Source organism: Pinus tabuliformis, chromosome X, assembly GCF_031772625.1.
Source record: "Pinus tabuliformis cultivar Carrire ecotype Pingquan chromosome X, CPIR1, whole genome shotgun sequence".
NCBI lineage: Eukaryota > Viridiplantae > Streptophyta > Pinopsida > Pinales > Pinaceae > Pinus > Pinus tabuliformis.
This window is the reverse complement of record NC_142308.1, coordinates 1,422,076,270-1,422,103,602: the sequence shown is the minus strand read 5'-3', so window position 1 is coordinate 1,422,103,602 and position 27,333 is coordinate 1,422,076,270. Positions and strand designations below refer to the sequence as shown.

Here is a 27,333-nt window from a genome sequence, read left to right as displayed (position 1 = left end):
ATGATATGTTCTAGACATGAAGTGATCCGATAGTTCATTCTCTCCTTGGTATTACCAACACTTTATCCATGTCTTAACACCCTATTGGTCCATGATCTCTATTTAGAGAGCATCGAGGGTCATTTGTAAGGTGACCGTTCATGAGAAAATATTATGTAAATTTTCTTTATTTTATTAATAAATTTCCTGAAGTGGCCACGTTGGCTCAGGCCGTGCACTGTTTCCCTCTTTAATGGTTTTAACCACGTCAAGGATATTGGTGTATTGATCTATGATCTGTTTGTGAGAGGTGTCCTTCGGTGTTCTATCTGAGGAACTTACCCTGTAAATTCCTACAATGTTATAGCTACTTTGTTAAACTTCATATTTTCCTTGAAACTTTTTGTTGCTGCTATGGCTGACCCTTATTGGTGCTGATGACATCTGAGAATACTTGGAGAAAACTAGGTCTCAGAGACTTTATTAAACCTGAAATAATTTATTAGAAGAAAAAATAGGGACAAAAAGGAAATTGGATAAGACAAGGGATTGTGAAAATATAAACTACCAAAAATGTTTGGTTTTTAGTTATGATTTTCTATATAGATATGCCAACAATGTTGGTTTTCATGTCTATATTTATTATTTTTATATTTTTCTCCTTTTTTGTTCCTTTTTTTTCGATTTAGAGAAAAATTTACAATCTAGTAGGAGGACGAGGAGAAGAATCCTCTTTTTCAACCAACTTGATATCAAAATTTTTTTACAAATATTTTACAAATTCCTCCCTAGTCAAGTGTTTATGATATAACTTTAATATATGCCCGTTAACAAGGAAGGTGATATTTTGTTCATCCATAGTCCTGATTCTAACAACTCCATTATGAAAAATAGTTTCTATATCATAATGACCAAGCCAATGAGTCTGAAATTTTCCTTGAAAATAATTATATTTAGAATAAAAATGAAGAGTCGAATCACCTCGCTTGAATTTTTTAACTTTGATAAATTTGTCATGGCATCTCATTCTCTCCTACTGGACTATTCTGGTTCTTTGGATAGCATCTTGTCAGACTTCATCTAACTCGTTTAGTTGTGTCAACCTTTGTTTTTGAGCCTCAAATTATTTTAACCACAAATTTTCTATTGTTCTAAATTTCTCCACTTGGAATTCAATTAGAAGTAAGACTTTCTTCCCATAGGAAATTTCATAAGGAGTGTGTCCTTTAGTGTTTTTCCATGTGGTATAGTATGCCAAAAGTGCGTCCAAAATCTTTTCTGCCCAATATATTCTATGCATGTGTACAACCTTGGTCAAGATTTCTTCAAGTACCCTTTTGGTAGATTCCACTTGCACATTGGCTTGTGGATGATATGGATTAGACTTCTAATGTTTGATTTTGTATTTCTCCATAATTTTTTGCACCAACTTGGATGTGAATTGAGTACCTTGACTTATCACAATTTCCCTTGGGACACCAAAATAAGTGAAAATATCCTCAAAAAGAAATGTAGCTACAACATTTTCAATAGAAAAAGGAAGTGTCTTAGCTTCTACCAATTTTGTAACATAATATGTACAAACAAAAATATACCTTTTATATTTAGATGGAGGGTTGATTAGACAAACACAATCTAGAGCCACTTTTTCAAAAGGCTCTACAAGTACCTGAGGTTGTAGACGCATCTCATTTGATTGTATGGGTCTTTCCATTCTTTGAAAACTTCCACGTCTTTTGACATATTCCTCGGCATTTCTAAAAAGAGAAGATCGGTAATATCTCAAAATAAGTACTTATACGTAGTTATTTTATTAGAGAAGTGCCCTCCACATGGTTCATCATGGAAGGCTATCAATATCTTCGGTACTTCATCCTCTCAAACACATGTTGGGATGATCATATTAGGTATAGTTCAATACAATTCTCCCTTTATCCATGAGTAAGGTGCAATGGTTTTGATAACGTTTTGTATTTCTTTGGCTGATAGTTGTGGGGGGGAATTTCTTGTAGCAAATTATTTAGCAATATTTGCAAACCAAGGAGATTTAGTAGACACTTCAAAGTGATATTCATCAAGAAAGTGATCCTTTAAAGGGGTATCAATATTATCATTCTTCATCTTGGAAAGGAAATCCGTAACTATGTTTTCCTTTCCCGGCCTATACAAAATGGCAATATTGAATTTCTATAATAATAAGAACTATCTAGTAATAATTCCATTATTAATTGGTTTATTCATTAAATATATAATAGTAGAATGGTCTATATGAATAAAAGTTGGATAACTAATAATATAATGTCAAAACTTATTATTGGCATGAACAACGGCTAAAAACTCCTTTTTGTTACCATATAATTTAACTCTACATGATTCAATCTCTTACTTTTGTAATAAATAACATAAGGAGTTAGATTGCTATGTCCCAACACAACTCCTAAAGCTATATCTGAAGCATCAGTTGAAATGTGAAAATCGAGAGACCAATTAGGCCCTTAAGATTGTTGCTTTAGTAATTCTCTGCTTTAATGATTCAAATTCTTTCTCGCATTCAGAATCCCAAATAAAATTACAATATTTTGTAAGCAGTTCAAAGAGTGGAGAAGCTATTTTTTGATGTTTTCTATGAATCCTCTATAATATCCTGTGAAACCAAGAAAAATTCTAACATCTCTTTGAGAAGTAGGAACTGAAATATGGTGGCCTAAAATAATTCCCTCATTAAACACCATAAAACATTTCTCATGTCTTCATGAAATATTTTCTTCTTTACATCTAATGAGAACTTTTTATGATTTTTCAAGGTATTCCTAAAAAGTATTTCCATAGACAGTGAAATCATCCATGGAAACATCTACACAATAATCAATCAAATCAGAAAAGATACGTAAAACTACTCTTTGGAATGTTGTAGGCACATTACATAACCCAAAAGGAAGTACCATGTAAGCATATGTACCCTGTGGACATGTAAAGGTTATTTTGTCTTGATCTTCTGGTTCCAATTCAATTTGGTTATATCCACCGATGCCATCAAGAAATGAAAAATGTTTCTTCCCTCCTAAGGTATCTAGTACTTGATCAATGAAAGGTAGTATAAAATGATATTTTAAAGTAGCTTTATTCATTTTTCTATAATCAATGTACACTCTACACTTTCCATTCTTCTTAGGAACAATCACAAAAAGTGAGACCCACTGAATAATTGATATTGGATAAATTAAATTCACATTAAGAAATTTTTGTAGTTCCTCCTCAACAATTTCTATCATATTTGGATTCATCCTTCTCTGAGGTTGTCTAATTTGTTTGACAATTTCATGAATATAAATGTGATGCATACATGTGTTAGTATCAACTCCTTTCAATATCAGTATATTCCCATACATATGCAGAGGAATTTTTTTGTAGCATTTAAATAAATTGTTTCTTTTGGAATTCTTCCAGGTTATTATTAATATTTAATGGTTTTCTTAGAAATTTTTTACCAAATAATTTCCAAACATTTCCACAAAATGTAAAGCTACTTTGGATTGCCTAGATGTTAAATAATCAATATTAGAATTATCTTGAAAACTTTGGTCTTGTTCACAATATGAATCAAAATCATTATTGTTTATCGAATTTATCAATAGATTGTCATCATCTATTTGGGAAAATGTAAATACAGGATGAATATACTTAAAGTTTTCATTATAATCATCAATCCAAACTTCACTTTCTACTTCAGTTATTATTTTTGCAGATGGATACAATGGGAATTTCTTAGTAGAACTTCAATTAGAAATGTACATCTCACCAGATCTACAACTTAAGAATTCATCAATTGTAGCTAGCCAAGGTCTACCAAGGATAAATGGATGACCTCCTAAATTATTCTTGGGAGTTAACATCATAAAATCACAGGATATTAACATGAATCTAAGGATACAAATACATCTTATAATATACGATCATGCTTAAAAATCGATATGTCTTCTAATTGTAATAAAGTTGGTGTATATTGAAGATTAGGAGATTTAAATGATCCATAGTTTTCATTCTCCTAATATTAATGGTTGATTCTATATCAATCAACATGTTTGGAATCTCACTACCATTGATGTGAATTTTTACAACAGGGCTACCTAGATCTAAATCTCCTTGAACTGTTGGTTTCACCATCATAATATTTGCAATTTTTTCTACCGATTGAATCTTTTTAACAATTTTTATTTTTCTTCCTGGTTTTTAAATGCACGACTCATTTATTGTCTTTTCAAATATAGGTATTTCCTTTATAGTCTAAAGTAAAGGAATTTTGATGCAAATATTTTTTAATTCATTTGGCATATCATATTTAGGTAAAACAATTTTCCTTTCTATTCCCTTATCAATTTTGATCCTTTCAGCAAAAGGAGGTACTTTTAGGAAAATAGAAGGTTTCCCTACTAGAGCAAGTGTAGGATTTTATTTTATTTGGTTTTCATGTAATTGTGTAGGAACACATTCCTTTGGAGGAGTCCTTTCTTGATAAAGAGATGCTTTTTTTTCAAGAATTTCATCCTCCTTAAATTCTTGGATGACAACTAGTGGTGGTTTCTTTTACAAAACCCTACCAGATGTAAGTTGGACATCATTTAGACTTATATGGGCTATCATAAAAGATTGAAAATTTTGTCATTCAACATTATAGATAGGTTATTTAGGAGCCTTATTATCTGGATTCAAAAGTGGTTGAGCAAATAGTTGATTGGATTTTTGAGGAAATGGAGTGGATGGCAAGGGAAGCGGTTGTCACTTGCAGTCAATTAGGGCTAGAATTGTTGTTGCATAGGTTGTGAATATTGAGAAGGATAATAATTGAGGTTTGTGTTGAGGGTATGGTTGTTGGAATTGAGGATATTAAGGATTCCTACCATAATAATTTTTCTAACCTTATCACTAGGCCCAGTTATGGGATTGAGGTGGCCAAGTTTTGCAAGGGGTAGGTGCATTCCAAATACTTTGTGGTTGTGCATACGATTGGTATTGTGCATTGAAATATTTTATTATACCATTTTGTCTAGGATGCCATGGTCTCTTAGGAGAAACAAAGCATAGTGATTCAAGTTAACTTGTTCCAACTTCATCTTGGAAAATAGCCTTAAGCAAAGTATTGAGGGTCATTCTTTTCTGTCATGATTTTCTGCACATGTGACACATATCTCAAAGATACCCAGAGGATGTTCACATAGAAAATTTCTTTTATTATACCTAGGACAAAAAATAGATAGTTCAACATTCTCGACTTTTCTCTTGTTTTGCATCCTTAAAGCATCCAATTGTTCACTAATATTTCCAAGCATATCTATTCTGAAATTGTCAAGAAAATTTTGTAACTCTTCTCTACCCACTTTTCGAGACGCATATTTTCTTACTTTTGACATGACTAGGTATCTTGGCTTTTTTTCCATATTTTTCCTTGCCTCTTGCAATGTGTTTTCATAATTCACAAATTTCATCAAATGACGATTGTGAGACATATCCTTTTCCCATTAAATTAAGGATATGAATCCACTAATCTTTGATAGTTTTTAGCAAAAGCGTTTTTAGTGTCTCTTCATCTAGACTGTGCATTTTCTCCCTTTTGATATCGTAGGAAAACCTTTCCATCAAATATTCAAGGTTTCCTGCATCCTCATTTTGAACCATCTTAAAGAATGCATGCTTTACATTATATGATGCATGCAATAATTTTGTATTTTTCTAGGAATATTCTTTTCATGTCGTCTCATGTTAGAATAGAATGTATTTCTAGACCCATCAACCATTTAAGGGATCTATCTTTTAAAGTGGCTAGAAACAATTTCATTTTTTGAGTATCAAGTAAATAATCATATAATCTACACAATAATTCAAACTCAAAAAGGAATGTTTCAGGATCCTCAGTTCTTAAGCCATGAAAATTGGGTAGGATAGAAGGTGAGATATTTTTCATTGTGGTTGTGGTATCTTCATCCAGAATGGGGATTCCTAAAGGGTCTTCTTCACGAAAGTATGTATCATCTCCCCTACCACCTCAACCACCTCTATTTCCTCTTATGCCTCTTCTGCCACCAATCCTTGGTCAACCATCTCTATTGTGTACTTCTCCTTCCCCTTCTTTTGCCATTGTAGATTGCTCAAAGTTAATATAAGGTTCAAAAATAATATTGTCTACTTCTTCCTCCTGTTCTACTACTAACGTTATGTCAAAAAAAATTCTTCCTCTTCCTCACCAGGCACTTCTAACTCTTGTCCTAGGAGTTGTTCACTTGTTGAAGAGTGAAATACAACTCCTTTAATAGGGGATGTACGTTCTTAAACTACAACTTTTGTGGTTGAATTTAAAACCTATGTACCTCACGGAGTCTATGTCTACCTGGTATGGATGGTGTGGCATTATGTGGTCTAGAGGGGGTGGGTGGTGATGTTGGTATTGAACTATTTCCTCTACCTCTACTTATAAATATATCCCTAGAATCTCATTCTTTATACATGCATCCTAAACTATTTTAATATGATTTTAGTTATGCATCTAAAGAATGAATGCTTCTAATATGATATGCAAATGAAAATAAAGTCCTATATGCACTTCCCCCACAATGACGCCAAAAATGTTGGGTAATTTAATTGATAGTTAAATTTCATCATTAAATTATCAAACCAAGGTTTGTGTACTTTGAAAGTGTATGTGTACTATATATGCTAGCAGTTCTATTTTTTATTAGGAAATTAAATTATAATTTATCATAATTAAATGCAAGGAAATCTAGACTAATTCAAATTCAATTCTCCTTAAAGAGACACACATGCTCTTTCCATAAGGCTTGTCAAATCAAAATGACTTTTGAAAACAAACTACTCTAAAAGAAATAATTAGAAATGATGGAATGAATATTTATGCTATTGACTTGAAATGAAAAGTGTTCTACTGACAAAATTGAAATTTAATCTACTTAACTAAACTGAAAACTAATCTAAGAACAAAATTGAAACTATTCTATGAGAAAAAATGAATTTATTCTATTGGACTGAATTAAAAAGTACTTTGAATAAAATTCAAAACCATTCTAAAATTTCAAATTAAGGGAATGAATTAAACTACAAGCCTTGAAAGATCATTGGTGTGTGAAACCAATCTTGACCATTAAACCTGTTTAAATCTGAGACTAAGATAGAAATTAAACTAAAGAACTTATAAAGGAAATATTTCTGATGTTTTGATTTTATCGAGTGCTTGACCTGTGACAATGGAATATATATAAAATGAATAATGGAATCAACACTAATTACAGAAGAATGAAAATTAAATAAACAAAAATAAAACAACTACTCCATCTTACGACTCTCCAGGCGGGCCTACTCATGATCGCAAGGAAGAACAGACTCAAATCAAATCAATCAACGACACAATCACATTGGAGTTCAGAACCAAGTACTTGTATTTCCAAAAACAATCTTTGAAATTAAAAATTTAAAATGCTTCAAAACCTTTCTATTCTCTACTGCCTCAACATACAAATCGAGACAATTTCTATACTATTTCTGATTTAACATCTAAAGAAATTTATCTTGCATGATTTTCTTTGTTGTATAAAATCATGCAAATCCTCTTCATCTACACATCATCTTATTCAAATGTAGATACTCACTCGCTTGATTCCATCTTTTCCAAGTTCATTTGATGTCAAAACTAATTCCCTAAAATCTTTGCGCATAAATAGAGCATCATTGATCTGTACATTGATCAAACAGATTCTTGCTCCTGATGATTTTCTGAGTAGGCACAATAGTTGTGTGTCCATGTCTTTGACATATGGCATCTACTCATGTCTTTTTTTCACCTTGAAAGTATTTGAATCTTGTCTAACAATTGATTGAATGACAGAAAATGTAGTTAGTTATGCAAATGTCACAATTCAATAGCCAAAGTGATGCCTAGAGCAGGATTGTAATCATTTTTTATATTTTTAATACACCTTGGGATAAGTTTGAGTTTCTTTGTGGAGGAACAATTGTATGCCAAATTTAAACCGGAAGTAGTCAACATAAAGCAAAGGTGAGAAGATCACAACAGAGTAAGACATGAGACCCCGGTGAAGCAACAAAACATTTGAAACTAACCCCAAGACCATAAGTAGCATGAAGTATGGGATCCTAGAAAATTGGGAGCCATACAAAGACCACAATGGAACCAAGCCTGGAGACAGTAACAACACTTAGTATCAGTTCTAAGAGGAAAAATAAATGGAAACTTATGATCAAGTGGTCATATCTTTTTCTGCCTTAGGATTATGATGCATGAATATCATCCCCTTTGAAATTTATTTTCTTTAGAACCAAAATAATGTCCTAAAAGTTCCTCAATTTGTAAGTGAAAGTAGTGAATTTCATGTAAATATAGGTGTCCTCCTTATTGAAGAAGCCAAGACCTATGTTTGTTGTTCAGTTTGATGATTTGGGCCATTTAGGCCTTTCCAATTTTAGTTAGTCTTATTCAAAGTGTTATTGAAGTTACTAGAGGGACACGTGTACATTTTTAATGTCTTTAGGCTTCCTTATTTCTTGGGAAATATTCTAGAATGAGCCATGTGTGAGGCCTCACTTGCACTCAAAAACCTCTCACTGTCTATCATGGAATCTTCTCATGTAAGGATATTCTTGTGACTGCTTGTGTAACAGAGTAAAAGATAGAAGGAGCAGAGAGATTAGGAGTAGGAGCTCTGGTAGTGAGCCATTATATTTCAATTCGTTAATACTTCCTTTGAACTTAATATAATAAATATGTTTTCGTATGTCTTATGCCTTATTTGCATGATGTTAAATTTTGGTATGTAGGACAATATGTTTAGTTTTTAAAATAATAATGATTTAGGATGACAAAGAAGACAAAAAGTGGTTGTCCAAGAGAGAGTTCATATTACACTTCTCTAGAAGTTCTAGAAAGGGATGAGAGGGTTTCAATATAAGATATTGTGATTCCTCCAAAGTCTAGCTTTGGTCTCAATAAAACCTGTGCCTCATAAGCTCTCGCAAATTCGAAGAGGTAGACAACATAACTTTTGTAACCATAGTCAGAGCAAGGGAAAATTGAACCCCTTGACCCTCTGGCATAGTAAATGCGCAACGAAAGAACTATACACCAATAAAGAAAGACCAAAGCCTGAGATATCACTATCAGGAGAAAATAAACTCTTGGATCAGATTGGTTAAACAATGTGTTGAAAATATCTATAACGGAGGAGGACTTCAGTGAGCAAGTCATTCTAGCTGAAACTAGGCACACATCGGGTGGTTGGGACTAGACCCGACCAGAGAAGTGAGGTTTGCATCAACAAAATTGCACAAGAAGCAAAGGGCTAACCCCTGACCTTAAGTTGGGCAAACCTCCTGACTAGCTTTGATTCCAGCAACATCCCATTGACAAAGAATGAAAAAATGAAAAGTGGAGCAGAGATTACTCTTCTCAATATTCAAAAAGCTAAATAGATTACAATAAAAACATCAATTGTAAATGACTGGAGTAGAAATCGACTAAACTGAAGTAAAATTGAATTGAGACTAAACTTTCTACAACACCTAGTCGACAAGATAATTAAATATGATGACACCTAGAAGATAGTGAGATTAATATCTCAACATCCCCTCCTAATCTCAATTTTTATATGTAGAGACACTTACAATGCCTAATTTTTCTCTTTGAAATTCAAATACATTATTTCCCAATGGCTTTCTGAAAATATCTGTTAGTCGATAACTGGAACCACAAAAAGAAAGTACTATGTCCCCGTCTTTGAAAAGCTCATGGATGAAATGAAGTCGTGTGTCAATGTGCTTACTTTTTTTGTGGAAAAAATGATTTTTTGATAAAGAAATTGTTGAACTGTTATCGCAGTAAATTGGAGTTGGCTCTTTCTGAACATTTGAAATATCTTTCAATAATCTTCTCACCCACACTACTTGACAAGTTGTTGGATTTTCTTCTACATATTTTGCCTCTGTAGAATATATTGAAATGATTCACTATTTAGTGGATGCCCATGAAATGAGATTGGTTCCAAGATGAAAAATATACCCTGATATGCTTTTTCGATCATCTAAAATCACTACATAATTATTGTCTATATAACCTAAAAGTGAACAATTTTCAGAATGTTTATAGAACAAACCATAGTCTATTGTCCCTCCAATATAACTTAAGATCCTCTTTGCAACCTTCCAATGAGTGATATTAGGTGATTGTATAAACCTCGAGACAAAACTTGCTACAAACATAATGTTACGTCTAGTTGCAGTTACATACAACAAACTACCAACTAGACTTTTATACAGTGTGGAGTCGGTGGTGCTACATATTCTTTTCTCAGTTTTGTGCTTTGACTAATTGGTGTATTTGCAGGTTTGTAATTGGCCACTCTGAACTTTTGGATGATATCAATGGCATATTTTTGTTGACCATCAAAAATGCCATTGGTGAATTTCAATGCCTAAGAAGTATTTCATGACCCTAGATCTGTCATATCAAACTCTTTTTGCATTGTTACTTTGAAGTCTTCTAACATCATATTTCTAGTATAAAGAATATCATCTGCATAAAGGCATACAATAAGCATTTTACCTTCATGCATTTTGGTATACAAAGTTGGCTCATGACTACTTCTCAAAAAACCACTTGTAATGAGATAGTTGTCAATGCAACTATACTAAGCTCTTGGAGCTTGTTTCAAAACATACAAAGCTTTCTTTAATCTGTATACCTTATGCTCCTATACTGGAACTTAAAAACTAGGAGGTTTCTCTACATAAAGTTCTTCCTGCAATATACCATTTAGGAAGGCAAATTTTACATCAAGCTGATAGAATTTCCATTTGTGTTCAGATATTGTGGACAAAATGGTTCTCATAGTTTCTAACCTTGCTATTGGAGCAAGGGTTTCACCATAACCAACACCAAATTTTTGTGAGAATCCTTTGGAAACCAACCTTGCCTTACATTTCTCAATCTTTCCTTTTTCGTTCATCTTGGTCTTATATACCCATTTTACACCAATTTTGCTTTTGTCTCTTGGGAGATCAACTAATTCCCAAGTATGATTCTTCTATATAGAAGCAATTTCTTGGTTCATTGCATCTACCCAATGCTTTTCTTTAACTGTTTATTCAAAATGAGTTGGTTGAGATCAAAGACATGCAAACATATTGTGCTGGTCAAACTCATGCTCCGGCTCACATATTTCTCTGATGCTTCTTGTTTTCTGATTGTCTTCTAAAGGTGTTGAATGGTATGACTCTTCTTCAACCTACAATCTAGGTGGCTTTGGTGGATAAAAAGACTTATTTGAAGCCTCGTCAACTTGATCTAACCAAGGTTTATTTAAAAAAAAATGCATATATGCTTAAAGAAAACTTCTTAGTATCTGGATTATAAAATATGCAGGCCTTTGACTGCTCACTATAGCCTAAGAAAATACATCTTTCACTCCTCTCAACAAGCTTTTTTCTTAGCTACTCAGGAACATGTGAAAATGCTACTAATCCAAAAATTCTAAAGTGAGATACATTTCCCTTTTTACCATCCCATACTTCTTGATGTACTATATCTTGGAGACTACTTGTTGGATATCTGTTGAGTACATACACTGTTGTCGAAACTGTTTCAGCCCAATATTAATTTGACAAATTCTTCTCATGAAGCATACATCTGACCATGTTCATGATTGACTGATTTTTACTTTCTGCTACTCCATTTTTTGTGGAGTACATCTTTTTGTGTTCTGCATTATGATGCTTTGTTGTTGACAAAAATATTTGAATTCATTGGACTTGCACTCTCCTCCTTTGTTGGATTTGAGTACTTTCAAAGGCTTTCCACTTTGTTTTTTTCTTCTACTTTGAATTCTTTGAACCTTGAGAATGTATCTGATATATTTTTGAGAAAATACACCCATGTCTTCCTGCTATAATCATCAATGAATTTCAGAAAGTAAAGACTACCAGCAATGGAATGTGTCTGCATTGGACCACATAAATATGTATGAGCAAGCTCTAAAGGCTCTTTTTCTCTCAGAGGAAGAGGTGGGAAAGCTATCTCTTTTATTCTTGGACAGAACACAAATTTCACAATTACGGTCTTTTTTATTCATAGTAGGGAGACAAATAACAATTGACTGTTTCCGAAGCTCACTTAGAGCCGTGAATGGGATATGGCCATATCTAGAATGCCATCGTTGAGATTCATCTATTCTTAACGCTGTGTGGACTAAACACTGTGAGATATTTCAACTTCTAAGAGTAAAAGGATACGTCCTATTCTTTCTTTTTTCAATCTTGGCTATCAGTATTCTATTGGGAAATTTTTCATGATATAACATTTGTTGAAAATGCAACAAGATGATGGAGCTTAGTGAAAAGAAGTCACCTTCACTAAGTGGGCCCACAGGCTATTTTTGGTGCAAAGTCTATTTTTAGAGTATGTCTATTTTTAGACATATGGATCATGGTCTATGAGTTGCAGGATGCTATTTATGGATTATTGGTCATGTTGGTAAAAATAGATGGACCTTTATTTTTATACATATCGGCAGAGTCTATTTTTAGACTGCCAGTCTAAAAATAGAACAGTCGAATATTATTAGCTCTTAATAGTATTTGGACTATAAACATTATCTTATCCTCTTGCAGCACTTCAGTTCGAGCTACAGATGTGGCACATGCAATTGCCAGAAGGAAATATGATTTTCCTATGGGTTAGTTGAGCTATTGCATGATGGACTTCAGTTAGAACTCAAGTGATTGAATTTGGTGGAGTCGATTGAGGAGTTGTGTTCAGTTGGACTTACTTGAACTAGTTGTATTTAGTCTAACTGCCAAATACACTAGTGATGAGTGATGTGAATTAATCATTAATTAATTCACTAATTATTAACTCATAAATCAACTAAACAATACATCAGTTAACTCAGTGCATGGACAGTTCTGGAGACAAGTGTTAGAGGTGGGTGAAAGGGTGAGACTACTATCAGTTGTGACTATACCTCTCCATGAGATTTGCACAATCATTGATTGAGATTGTGAATGAGGATTGCGCAATACAAGCCAAGGAAATTTGAACTTGGATCTGATCTATTCTCAACTTGGATTGCGCAGTAGAGGCAGGCAAACAATGGAGGAGATTTGAACCTGTGACTTGTTCAGATTTGAGCTAGTTTGTGTGTAGCATGAGGAGATAGTACTGAGTACTTGTGAGGAGTATTGTACTATGTATTGTTACATGTTCTCTATCATTATAATATACAGATAGTTGGGGGTTTTCAGCTGTATGCTTTCCCCATTACATATTGTGTTGATATGTTTGATTGATGTTTCAATGTGCGCATGCGATTGTTTTTAATTCTACAAATTGATGATCAATGGCAGAGGAGGTTATGTATTATGCATGCATTCTGCAAATAGTGTATAATCAAGATAGTCTCCATGAATAAGTGTTATATTATTCAAATTTCTACATGGTATCGGAGCGAAGTTGATCATTAGATCTATTATTCAGAAAGTGATTACATTTTATTTCTTCAGGCAGAGTCTGTAATCGGGCCAGGTAGCCTCTAGATTCATCCTTCTTTTAGAAGGTGAGATATCCGGTAAATTCCCATACATTCAATCTCTGTACGAGAAATACATTGTTCTCACAAATTTTAGATCAGAAGAAGTTGAGATTTGAGCTGGTGGAATTCGAATTTGCAGTAGTGTTTTCTTGGTGTCGAAGTTGAAATGTCTTTCAACGGATTGCGATTGGAGTATGCCCTTGAAGGCTGCTCGAATTATATTTCATGGAAAGACAGGATGGAGGCGATGTTAGATGACAATGGGTTGAAGGAGTTCATAGATGCTAAGGTCCCAAAGCCTACTGATGCTACTCAAGTTGAGGCTTGGGAAAAGAAGACAGTAAGGTGTCGAAGGATTCTGTTGGAGGGCGTGAAGGATCACATTGTATCTAGCCTGCATGGAAAGACTTCTCCATACTTGATGTGGAAAGCTTTGAAATATTTATTCTAAAGCAAGAGCGATCATAGGAAGTTGGTGCTCAAGGATAAACTCAGAAACATTAAGTGTGAGAAAGGAGACAGTATACCCAAGTATCTCACGAAGTTCACCCAATGCCGGAATGAGATGGGAAGTGTGGGGGTGACTGTCGATGATGAGGACTTGGTGAGCTTGGCTCTCCTTGGTCTTTCGAAGAGTTGGCATTCATATCAGGACTCTGTCAATGGTCGGGAGAAATTGCCAGGATGGGAGAGACTTTGGTCTGATCTTGTCCAAGAGGAGATCAGGCGGAATACCAGGGACAGATCTTCATCAGAGGCATCTGACGAAGAGAATTGCACTTTGGCTGCCAAAGCAAAGAAGGGGAAGAACAAGAAAGCTTCTCATTCCGGTGTGAAAGGAAAGAAGCAGGACATGTCCAAGGTGAAGTTCTTTCACTGTCACCAGCACAAACATTATGCCACAAATTGTCCGCAGAAGAAGAAAAATAAGCAAGCTACTGGATCTGTAGCGGGAGAGGCCTTAGCCTCGCAGTTTGAGCTAGATTTTTCACTGATCGCATGCTTGGTATTAAGTGTGATGGGATCGACATGGTTCTTGGACAGTGGTGTGTCCTTTCACATGACAGGAGATCAAAATTTGTTTTCTGATCTAGATGAGAAAGATCGTGGAGTACACATAGAGATGGGTGATGATGGTAGATACAGTGTGACCGGTATCGGTACCATTTCCTTTGACAGGGAGTCTAGTAAACCCTTCGTATTGAAGGAAGTGATGCATGTTCGAGGATTGAAGAAGAATCTTATCTCTGTGGCGATGTTAGAAGACAAGGGATATGATGTTGTCTCCAGTGAGGGAAAGCCTTTCCTGTGCAGTAAGACAACTGGAGAAACCCGGAAGATAGGGGTTCCAGTCAAGAACCTTTATCAATTGCATGTAGATGGCTGCGTAGCAATGGCATGCAAGGTATAAGGATTGGTGAGCCGGGATGATGGCGAGCTGTGGCACCAGAGATTGGGCCACCTTCACCATGGAGCCTTAAAGATACTGTAGCAGATTTCTACTGGGCTTCCTAAAGGCACTCTTGCGCACTCAGATCACTGTAAGGGGTGTACCTTGGGAAAATTTGTGAAAGTTACCTTTCACGAGAAGGATAGTCACGCCACGACAATCCTTGAGAGAATTCACACAGACGTGTGTGGACCTTTCTCAGTAGCTTCGACAGCAAAGCACAAGTACTATGTGATTTTTGTTGATTATTTCTCTTGAAAGTGTTGGATCTTCTTCATGCAGAAGAAGAGCGAGACATACTCAAAGTTCTGTGAGTTCAAAGCACTGGTCAAGAAGGAATTGGGGAAGAAGGTGAAGGCTCTTAGGAGTGACAATGGTGGTGAATTCATCTCTGGCGAGTTCAAGAACTTCTGCAGCGCAAAAGGGATTCGAAGAGAGCTCATAGCTCCCCATAACCCACAGCAGAACGGGGTTGCTGAGTGGAAGAACAGAACGATCATGGGTGCTGCACAAGCGATGTTGCATGATCAGGGCCTACCCCTTCACTTATGGATGGAGGCATGCAATACTGCAGTATATGTGCAAAACCATTGTCCTCAAAAGATACTTGGCGTGAGTACACCCGAGGAGGCTTATTCTGGTAAGAGGCCTGATATTTCCCATTTGAGATTTTTGGTTCTCCTGTTTACATGCATGTGATGAAGGATGCCAGGAAGAAGCTGTAGCCGACCGCAGAGGTTGGGATATTTTTGGGGTACACTGATACACCCCACAACTATTGTGTGTATTTGCCAAATAGTCGCAAGACTTTTGTGCGATGGGATATCAAATTTCAGGAGGAGAAATCCATGAAGTATTCGCTTGAGAGGGAGCCACACTTGCATGCAGATGAGGAGCTATTAGCTCGTAAGGATGAGCTTCAGGATGTGGATCAGCCATAAGATGAAGTTCATGGAGTGGAAGAGACCACTCATGCAGCACAAACCATCAGAGTGCGAAAGTGCACTACAAAAGCTGAGCGACTGGCTCAAGATGCAGAGAAGGTTGTAGGACCACCTATAACATAGCGCAGATAGAGACAGTCATCTGATCAGTACACTGGATACATGGCTCTTGTCAGAAAATGTGTCGTGACTGAGCCATCCTCTTTTGAGGAAGCTGTGGAGGATCCCGCATGGGTAGATGCCATGGTGGAAGAGTATGATTCGGTTGTTAGAAACAATGCATGGGAGATTGTCCCAAGACCGGAGGGGAAATCAGTGGTGGGTTCGAGATGGATCTACAAATTGAAGCAGGCAGCTGACGGGAGTGTGGAGAAGTACAACGCAAGATTTGTTTCCCGAGGCTCCTCACAGATAGAAGGGATCAATTATCAGAAGACCTTTGCACCTGTCGCAAGCTATTCTTTCATACAGATGATTCTTGCTCTCTCAGCGCAGATGGGGTGGCACATCCATCAGATGGATGTGAAGACTGCGTTCCTCAACGGAGTCATTGAGGAGGAGGTGTACATAGAGCAACCCGAAGGTTTCGAGATCTTCAGCAGCGAGTCGCATGTGTGTAGGCTCAAGAGAGCACTGTATGGGTTGAAATAAGCACCTCGTGCTTGGTACACATGGATAGACAGTTATTTCACCGGACTTGGATTCTCCAAGAGTGAGGTGGATCCTAACCTATACTAGATTGTGGTGGAGGGTAAGTTGCTGATCATTGTACTTTATGTAGATGATTTGATTTTGACAAGAGATGAGCTGTTGATACTTTCATGCAAGGAGGATCTTGCTAAAGAGTTTGAGATGAAGGACTTGGGTCTCCTTCATTATTTCCTGGGATTGGAAATTTGGCAGTGCAGTGATGGACTATTTGTTTCTCAGGGTAAGTATGCCCGGGAGATATTGGAGAAGTTCAACATGCATGGCTGCAAGCCTGTTCATACTCCTCTTCCTGGAGGTTGGAAGAAGGAGGATGCTACTTCAGCGGAGGTAGTGGATGCCACTGTTTATCGACAATTGGTGGGGTCGCTTATGTATCTGGTCAATACATGACCTGATATATGCTATGCTGTTAACTAGCTTTCACAAGCTATGGTTAAGCCAACCAAGCTCTTCTGGAAGGTAGGCAAGCATCTATTGTGTTATCTCAGAGGCACATCGGGATATGTATTGTGGTACAAACATGAGGATGAGGTGAAGCTATGTGGCTTCACGGATGCAAATTGGGTAGGGAGCCCAATGGACAGAAAGAGCACATCTGGAGGGATCTTTAGTATCGGGTTGACAACAGTTTCTTGGTACAGCAGGAAGCAGAGATCCGTGGCACTCAGTTCAGCAGAGGCTGAGTATATGACAGCAAGTTTGGCTGCATACAAGGCTATATGGATGAGGAAGATCCCGGTCAGGTTGTTCGGGTCACACTTGGAGCCTACTGTGATTTATTGTGACAACCAGAGTTGTATTAAACTCTTGGTTAATACATTATTTCATGATAGATCCAAGCACATCGACATCAGGTACCATCATATTAGATATTGTGTGCAGCGGAGAATCATGTTACTTTCATACATTCCCACGAAGGATTAGGATGCTGATATCTTGACGAAGGCGCTCACCAGGAGAAAATTCGAATACCACAGAGGCAGGATAGGGGTTGAAGATAATCCATACTGTTGAGATGGAGTGTTGAAAATGCAACAAGATGATGGAGCTTAGTGAAATGAAGTCGCCTTCACTAAGTGGGCCCGCAGGCTATTTTTGGCGCAAAGTCTATTTTTAGACTATGTCTATTTTTATACATATGGATCATGGTCTATGAGTTGCAGGATGCTATTTATGGATGATTTGTCATGTTGGTAAAAATAGATGGACCTCTATTTTTAGAGATATGGGCGGAGTCTATTTTTAGACTGCCTGTCTAAAAATAAAATAGCCAAATATTATTAGCTCTTAATAACATTTGGACTATAAACATTATCTTATCCTCTTGCAGCACTTCAGTTCGAGCTACGGATGTGGCACATGCAACTGCCAGAAGGAAATACACCTTTCCTATGGGTTAGTTGAGCTATTCCATGATGGACTTCAGTTAGAACTCAAGTGATTGAGTTTGGTGGAGTTGATTGAGGAGTTGATGGAGTTGTGTTCAGTTTGACTTAGTTGAACTAGTTGTATTTTGTCTAACTACCAAATACACTAGTGATGAGTGATGTGAATTAATTATTAATCAATTCATTAATTATTAACTCATAAATCAACTAAAGAATACATCAGTTAACTTAGTGCATGAATAGTTCAATGGAGACAAGTGTTAGAGGTGGGTGAAAGGGTGAGACTACTATCAGTTGTGACTATAGCTATGCATGAGATTTGCACAATCATTGATTGAGATTACCAATGAGGATTGCGCAGTACAATCCAAGGAAATTCGAACTTGGATCTGATCTATTCTCAACTTGGATTGCATAGTAGAAGTAGGAAAACAGTGGAGGAGATTTGAACCCATGACTTGCTCAGATCTGAGCTAGTTTGTGTGTAGCATGTGGAGATAGTACTGAGTACCTATGAGGAGTATTGTACTATGTATTGTTACATGTTCTCTATCATTATAATATACAGATAATTGGGGGTTTTCAGATTTATGCTTTCCCCATTACATATTGTGTTGATATGTGTGATTGATGTTTCAATGTGCGCATGTGATTATTTTTAATTCCGCAAATTGATGATCAATGGTAGAGGAGGTTATGTATTATGCATGCATTCCACAAATAGTGTATAATCAGGATAATCTCTGTGAATAAGTGTCATATTATTCAAATTTCTACAACATTTGTTTCCTTGGAATATTACATCATAACCATGTTCCATTAGTTGTCTTACACCAATGAAGTTATGCTTTAGATATGGAACATAATAAACATCATGTATATATTTTTGTCGATTATATTTAGTATGAATAGGGACAATACCTTTTATTTCAACTTTAATGCAAGAATGATCTCCAAGAGTAATTTCTGATGTTGTGGAAGAATCAAGATAAGAGAATATTTTTGTTACCTGTCATATGATTGCTGCAGTGACTGCCCAACAACCAAAGATCCTTGTTGTGTGTGTCTTCAGAAAGATGGCAAGAAAGAAACATTGTTTCAGAGGATTCTCCTTCACTGTTGGAGAGATGGGTACTACCTCTTTATTGATCTGACTGTTTCTTTCTGCATTCATGTTCATAATGCCCAAATTTCTTGGAGTAATAGCATTGGACATTAGATTTGCTCCATGGTATGCTTCTCTGAGTTTGGTTTGTGGAGGTCTCCACTGCTTTGTTGCATGATGATGTTCTAATATGCCTCTTCTTTGGCCTTTTCCTCGTTTGTTCCCGCCTCTATATCCTCTGCCTCTGCCTCTAACAAAATATAGTTGATCTTTGAAAGCATGTTCCATAGAATCTTCTACCATGTTGAGTCTTGTTTCGTGTGCTAGATGTGAACCAGTCAGTTGTTCTACTGAGAAAGTTGTAAAATATTTGGATTCCAGAATGGCTATTACAATCATGTCATATTTCTTGGCAGACTCCGAAGGAATTTTGAACAATTTTCTAATATGGAATGGTTTCACCAATGAGTTTGATCTGACCAACTATTCCCACATCTCTAGTCATGAACTTATCCACATTTTCTATGTCAGTCATCTTTAGGGTTTCAAAGTGTGATCTTAATGTCTGTAATTTAACGGTCTTCATTGTATCATTACCTTGATACGCAACTTCCAATATTTCCCAAGCTTCATGTGTTGTGGATGCACAAGTTATCTTGCTGAAAATAGAGTCATTGACTGACTTTTGTATCCAACATTTGGCTCTATGTTCTTTCTTTCTGAATTCAATTGATGCATTCCTCTGATTATTGGATATGACCGCCAATGCTTCTTGGGTCGACGCTAAATAGGCAATTTGAAGTGTATCCCAACACTCTTGGGCTTACATGAATGTCTTCATTCTCAAAGACCAAAACTCGTAATTTTTTCCAAGCCGAATTGAAATCTATGACAAAGCATTAGAGAAAATCATTTCTTTAACCATAAATATGTGCTCTTTTCTTTTACTCTCTTCTTTCTCAAACTAAAAAAAATCTCTAAAAAATGGAGCTCTTTTGTGTCCATAACAAAGTTCTCTTTTTGGGAAAAATAATATTTTATTTAAATAAATTCTTTTAATAAAAAATTATTTTAAATAAAAAACATTAATACAAAATCCCTTTTTTATGGAGCGGCAGAACGTGGAGCATGAACCTTTTGTTTGAACCCAGTTTTTGAGGAGCCTCTGCGGGGAATTTTTTAAGCCAAGCAACGCAGTTCACGATGGCTATCTGCAGCGTTGCAAAGCAGGAAAACGGGAGAAGGGATGCGCTGTTGATTCAATTTTTTTAAAGAAAACAAAACTTAAAACTTCTTTCCGCCTTCTCTTTCAACTGAGGGGAGATAACTATGTGTTTCGTCTTTTTCTCAGAACCGGTTTCATGCAGCTCTCTTTCTCGAATTTTCGGTCAATGTTGTTTTGTCTAAAGAAAAGTGGAATAGTGGAATAGAGATTGCTCTTTTTAATATTCAAAAAAACTAAATAAGATTATATTGAAAAAATCATCAGTGAATAAGTAGAAAAACTCGATTAAAGTAAAATAAATGAGTACAAAAACTGGACTAAAGCAAAATAAAATTAAACTGAAATTAAATTATCTAAAACAAGTGATAGACAAGAAAATTAAATAGGATAACACCTAAAAACAATCAAATTAATATCTCAACACCCATATAAATAATCCCATCTTATTTTTTCTTAATTGGTATGCTATTATTATCTCCAAGGACCGACTTAGCTGGGAATCGCTCCACCTTAAAGAATAAATGGTGGAGAAATAAATTTCGAGGGATCCTTTTAAAAATTTGGACACTTACTCAAAAGTGTTATCACCAACTGGCTGTCTTAATCTGATGGCCAGAAGCCATTCGGGGTTGATAGTTAAGTCTGGTGATTTGTATTTGAAGTAACGCATAAGACGATAAATAAAATCTATATCACCAACTATATTTTCACGTGAACCCTTATCAACAACAATAATTTGTAAGTAAATCCAATGGAGAAAAGATGAAAACATTTCAAAAACCAGAAGAGACGTGCAGGTTCTTTTCAATGTAGGTATCGCATTGACAGCTAATCGAATCCAATGAGAAGAGGATGACACTATTTTTTTTATCTATCTTATCTTATTTATCATATCTCAAAATATTCTTGAAATTTATTATTCCGATAATCCCTTCTGTGTGATTGCCCAAAAAAATATCAATAGTTTCAGAGATAAATTCTATCTACCTATCAAAAACAGTTCCACAGGACCTGAGTATTCATCTTCTCCACCCGTAAAGCACTGGCGAAATGCCAGGGTTAAGTTTATATAAATCTCTATTATAAAACTGCCTCTGTTGTTCCAATATTCAGTTAAGTTCGAAGGAAGAAAGAACTGTAGTTATATTCAATGAACAACTGCAGCCAGAATAACGGCACTGCTGATTTTCCAGCCTTACAATGGCAAGCTCCACAAAGTCCCTACGGTGTGGTGGGTGGCGTGCTGGTAATAATTATTTTTGCTTCGGTGATTTCAGTGTGCTCTCTCCGGAAGTTACACCGTGCTAATAACAACGAGCGGAGATATCATATTGACCTTTCAACTCATCCCTCCAGTGCCATCACTAACAAGGAGGAGGCTGGGAAGGTGGTGGTGCTGATGCCCGGTGATGAACACCCCACTTTCATAGCTCAACCTACATCTGTGATAGAAAGCATTATAGGTAAGCTTTAATTCTTTGCAGTTTCTTCAATGGGTTAGTGTCTCTTTTTTTATCAAATATATCAAATTGGCCTTTTGTTATTCAATGGTGGGTTGAACATTATATTGCAGTTGCTTTGATGGGTTAGTATCTCTTCTTTTATCAAATACATTAAATTGGCAATTTGTTATTCAATGGTGGGCTGAACATTATTTTGCAGTTGCTTTGATGGGTTAGTTTTTTTTTATCAAATACATCAAATTGGCTATTTGTTATTCATGTGTGTGTCAGTCAACTGGTTTTATTGGAGATGGTTGGAAAGAATGATCAGATAATCTTTTTGTCCCAATTAAATTCTAATTAGTAACCTGACAATTTCAATTAGTAATATAACAATTCCAAGTTTGGTTATTATTGAGAATGAATTGATATAACAGTTTTGTTGAAAATGTGGGATTTATATCTCAATTAAATCCTAACCAGTAATATAACAATTTCAAGTTTTGTTATTATTGAGAATGAATTGATATAAAAGTTTTGTTGAAAATGTCGGATTTATGACCTGGAAATTTTGAGTTAAGTTTCGAAGCTGCCAGTAAGGTAACTCTAATAAATCTAAAAACATATTCCCAACAAAACTCAAATCACAAAAACCTCAAAAATATATATATATATATATATATATATATATATACATTCTTACTGTAATATAAAATAAACTGAAAAGGTTGATCGAACTCTATTTTTCTACTTTTATGATTAGCAGGGCTTCATTCTTAATAGCTGACATAATTTATGTTCTGATATCTAAATTTTAGAAATCCAACTGCATTACACAAGAATAAAGTAAGTCAGAACTTTTAAACATTATAAGAATGTTCCATGAGTTCTGCAAGGAATTTTGAAGACTAAGTGCTCTTAAAAGAAAGATCCATTTCCCATCTCTGCTTTCTGTGCTACACATTCAATATTCTCCCTCAATAGAGGATCCTATCAATGTTCACAGACCTTGTTACCTGCTAATGAATCTCAGAACATGGTTTTCAAAGCTTCTTGCCTGAAGCTTTGGAGATGGCCTGCATACAAATGCTTGTCACTGCAATATTCATTCCGGAGCCTTTTCTTACTGAAACATGAGTACATGGGACTTCTTGGGCAACACTTATTTCTATATCTCACAGCAGTCCGAGGAGCAATTGGACTTACTTTTCATAAAGTTACGCCAAATTACCTTGGGCAACATTCATGAACAAAGCCATTTTTTCTCAAATGTAGCATTACAGCTTATTGTTCCAAAGTAAATTTTATTAATTTAGCTGTGAATAATGGAGGAGGGCATGTGCCTTCTTGTCCAGCTACAAGATATATATGGAAGGAGTTTTTTTTTTTTTTCTTCAATTGAAGAATTCGCCCTTGGAGCAGCTCTAGGAGTCAAGCTATATGGAAGGAACTTAACTCAGGATATTATTCTCTCTCATACAGGTTATACAGGTCAGCAGAAATTGTTGTTCATTCCATATATTAAAGAACTCAAGGATTAAGCAAACATCTCTGATTTAAAATTGCAGGAGCTCAATCACAAAATGCAATACCTTGTCCTTTAACAAACCAGCTAGGAGGTCAGTCAAGCCAGACGGTCGACAAGGTGGAGAATCAGACGTCGTGATTTAAAGGATACCTGCTGTTATTAATATTCCTGCTCAAATAGCACAGCAATTTCAACATCTGAAGAAAATTAGTCCACAGATGGACTGGAAGAACATATGATAAGATGGAACAATTTCTTTTTAACATATCATGAAGCACAAACGGAGCATAATTACCAGCCCCTCCATCACCCGATTTTGTGATTATAGCCCTTTATCAACACCAGTTGAGCCCGTTATATTCGGTGTCGGATATTTCGTTCTGTTGAAAACCTCAACTATAAGCATGTAAGCTTAGAGTATAAATTATGAACCAGTGGAACCATATCTCCTTTTTCTTGTTGTCAGACACGGCTAAAGTTGAACCACATCTCCCTTTCTTGTTGTCAGACTCGGTTAAAATGGAGTAAATACATTCGGAAAATGCTTGAATCGCTGGTTCTTTTTTGTTTGTTTTTTTAACTGAAGTTTAAATTATATTTTGAATAGCTTTCAGATATACATAGTATTACTTGAAATGGGCATAATATGTATGGAGACCCAATCTTCCCAGCTACCCAATCTTCCCAACTAACCATTGTACCACATCTTGTAGAAATTTTGAATAATATGACACATTCACAGAGATTATCCTGATTATACACTTATAAGCGGAACATGCATAATACATAACCTCCTCTACGTTGATCATCAATTTACAGAAGCAGAAACATTCACAGGCGTACATAGAAGCATCAATCACACATATCAACACAATATTTTCCTAGGGAAAGCCCCAATTATTTGTATATTCTAGTGATTGAATCATGTAACAATACATAGTACAATACTCCTCACAAGTACTCAGTACTATCTCCATATGCTACACACAATACAGCTCAGATCTGATTTCCAAATCTCCCCCGCTGCTTGCCTGCCTCCACAGCTCAATACCTGCTCAAGAATTGATGAGAATGGCTTACCAAACTCGTATTTCACCTCAAAAGAATCACTCACACTTTGTTGGACGTGAGCAAAGGCTACAATACTGGGCAAATACGTGAGCAAACTCATTGGCATGCTCAATCCCTTGATTGTGCAAGATCTGGTGCACAACTGTAGTCACAACTGATAGCAATCTGATTCTCTACCACCTGTCCCTGTTGAACTGAACATGCACTGACATGCAACTGAGTTAATTGATGTATTCATTAGTTGCATCATGAGTTAATAATTAGTTTAACAACTCATCATTAGTCTATCTGCAGTTAGACTAACTACAACTAGTTTAACAAGGCTAAACTGAACACAACTCCATCAACTGCACCTCCAGTCCACTAAACTCAACTCACTTGAGTTCTAACTGAAGTCCTGCATGCAAATATTAGTCATCCCATAGGTAACCACGTATTTCTCTCTCGGATCTGCATGTACCACATCCGTAGCTCATCCTGAAGTGCTCCAAGAGAATAAGATCAAGTTTATATTCCAAATATTATTATGAGACAATAATATTTGACTTTTCTATTTTTGACAGCTAGTCTAAAAATAGACTGTGATCACTCACACTTTAATAAAAAATAGAAGTCCATCTATTTTTCCCAACTTGACCAATCATCCATAAACAGCAACCTACAATCCATAGACATGATCCATATGTCTAAAAATAGACAGTTTAAAAATAGACTTGCGCCAAAAATAGCCTGCGGGCCCACTTAGTGAAGGCGACTCTTTTCACTAAGCTCCATCATCTTGTTGCACTCTCAACAAGAATTTCTTGTTGCACACTTTTCAACACTCTCTCTCAACAAGAAAGGCTTTCTCTCAAACCCAATCGTGTAACTCTGGAATGTTCTCCATGCAACACATCTGGCCGGTCCACTTGCTCTGTCATCAAAGTCTCTGACTGCTATTGCCTCTGTCGAATGAAACTCTGCATCTCTGTGCTCTTCAGTATCTGACTGCTCTAGCCTCTGTCACTTTGATCTCTGACTGTATCCGTGCTGCTGCTGGTTCTATCTCCAAGCATTGCATCCACACTGCACCTCCCAATTGACCTCCCTGTTGGGATAGAAACACCCTCTGATGTTGAAGCTCTACCTACTGCTGACAAGTGCTCCATCTCTGACATCTGCACTACTGCAACATCTCCATTCATCTCGCACCATTGCACACCTCTATGTGCCACCTAGCACTGTGCAAAACACTTTTGCCTCTCGCATTGCTACAGCCTGCTAGCTATGCGTTGTCCTGGGATTCCCTGCACTGTCGCTCTCTCTGCCACTCCATCCGCATCTGTCTCTACCCAATCAGTTAGTTCCTGCTACTACACATCGGGGCTCCCGTAGCAAGGTCTCATCCAAGAGGTTAGGTACCTCAAGGATCCTGCCCCTCCTCCTTGGGACAATCAATCCACATCACCCCACCTCCTACTTGGAGGTATGGCTGCATGAGATCCCTCAGCCCACCTGGCTCGAAGTTTCCCCCTACTGGAGGTCTCTGCATGAGTAGATGTCTCTACTCGATCTCCTCTCAGCTTCCCTTGTTGTGGCTGCTCCACAACCTCCTGAAGCTGCTGCACCAATCGTGGCTCCTCCACAATCGTCTGAGACTTCTTCTGGCTCTGCATGTTGAGAGGTAATATATGCTCCCTCTCAACCACCAAGTCTCCATCAGTTTCCTCGCTGCTCAAGGCTTTGCATGCATCTTGAACCTCAAGAGCATACAGGTTCCTGACCCATGAACCAATCTCATGACAACGAAAGCATCTCACCTTCGACTTGTCAACCTTCTTCCCCTCACTGGAAGAACTGGATTCGGAAAGAGAAACCTTCTCCTTCCCCTTCTTCACCTTACTCGCTAAGGCACAGTTCTCCTCATCCTGCATGGATGAAGAACCGTCTCTGGTGCTCCATCTAATCTCCTCCTGCACAAGATACGACCAAAGTCTCTCCCATCCTGGCAGTTTCTCCCTTCCATTCACCGAGTCTTGGTAGCTATGCCAACTCTTAGGAAGGTCAAGGAGTGCTAGACTCACCATCCTCATCCGACAGTCACCCCCACACTTCCCAGCTCATCTCGGCGTTGGGTGAACTTCGTGAGATACTGGAGCATACTGTCTCCATTCTCACATTGAATGTTTCTGAGTTTTATCTCTTGCTTTGGAATTAAATTCGAATTCCACCAGCTCAAAACTCAACCGCTTCTGATCTAGAATTCGTGAGAACAAAGTATTTCTCGTACAGAGATTGACTGTATGGGCTTTTACCGGATATCTCACCTTCCAAAAGAAGGATGAATCCAGAGGCTACCTGGCCCGATTACAGACTCTACTTGAAGAAATAAAATGTAAACACTTCCTGAATAATAGATCTGATGATCAATCCTCGCTTGATATCCTGTAAAAATCTCTTCTACAAATCAAGCAGCTCTGATACCATGTAGAAATTTTGAATAATATGACACATATTCACAGAGATTATCCTGATTATACACTAATAAGCGGAACATGCATAATACATAACCTCCTCTACGTTGATCATCAATTTACAGAAGCAGAAACATTCACAAGCGTACATAGAAGCATCAATCACACATATCAACACAATATTTTCCTAGGGAAAGCATCTCGCTAAAAACCCCAATTATTTGTATATTATAGTGATTGAATCATGTAACAATACATAGTACAATAATCCTCACAAGTACTCAGTACTATCTCCATATGCTACACACAATACAGCTCAGTTCTGATCTCCAAATCTCCCCCGCTGCTTGCCTGCCTCCACAGCTCAATACCTACTCCAAAATTGATGAGAATGGCTTACCAAACTCGTATTTCACCTCAAAATAATCACTCA

The 27,333-nt window shown here is 36.6% G+C and overlaps 1 protein-coding gene across 2 annotated transcripts; it reads left to right on the top strand.

The window, feature by feature from the left end:
• The first annotated feature begins 21,316 nt into the window (after positions 1 to 21,316).
• LOC149145366 (uncharacterized) lies at positions 21,317 to 23,910 on the top strand. 2 transcript variants are annotated; one of them, XM_089449190.1, is made up of 2 exons: positions 21,317 to 21,869; positions 23,331 to 23,910. In XM_089449190.1, exons 1-2 carry the CDS (start codon positions 21,557 to 21,559, stop codon positions 23,387 to 23,389), a joined length of 372 nt encoding a protein of 123 aa, XP_089305316.1. In that variant the 5' UTR covers positions 21,317 to 21,556; the 3' UTR covers positions 23,390 to 23,910. The 2 variants fall into 2 exon arrangements, with proteins under 2 accessions (XP_089305316.1, XP_089305315.1); XM_089449189.1 differs by having other exon boundaries at positions 21,319 to 21,869; positions 23,417 to 23,898.
• Positions 23,911 to 27,333: the final 3,423 nt, after the last annotated feature.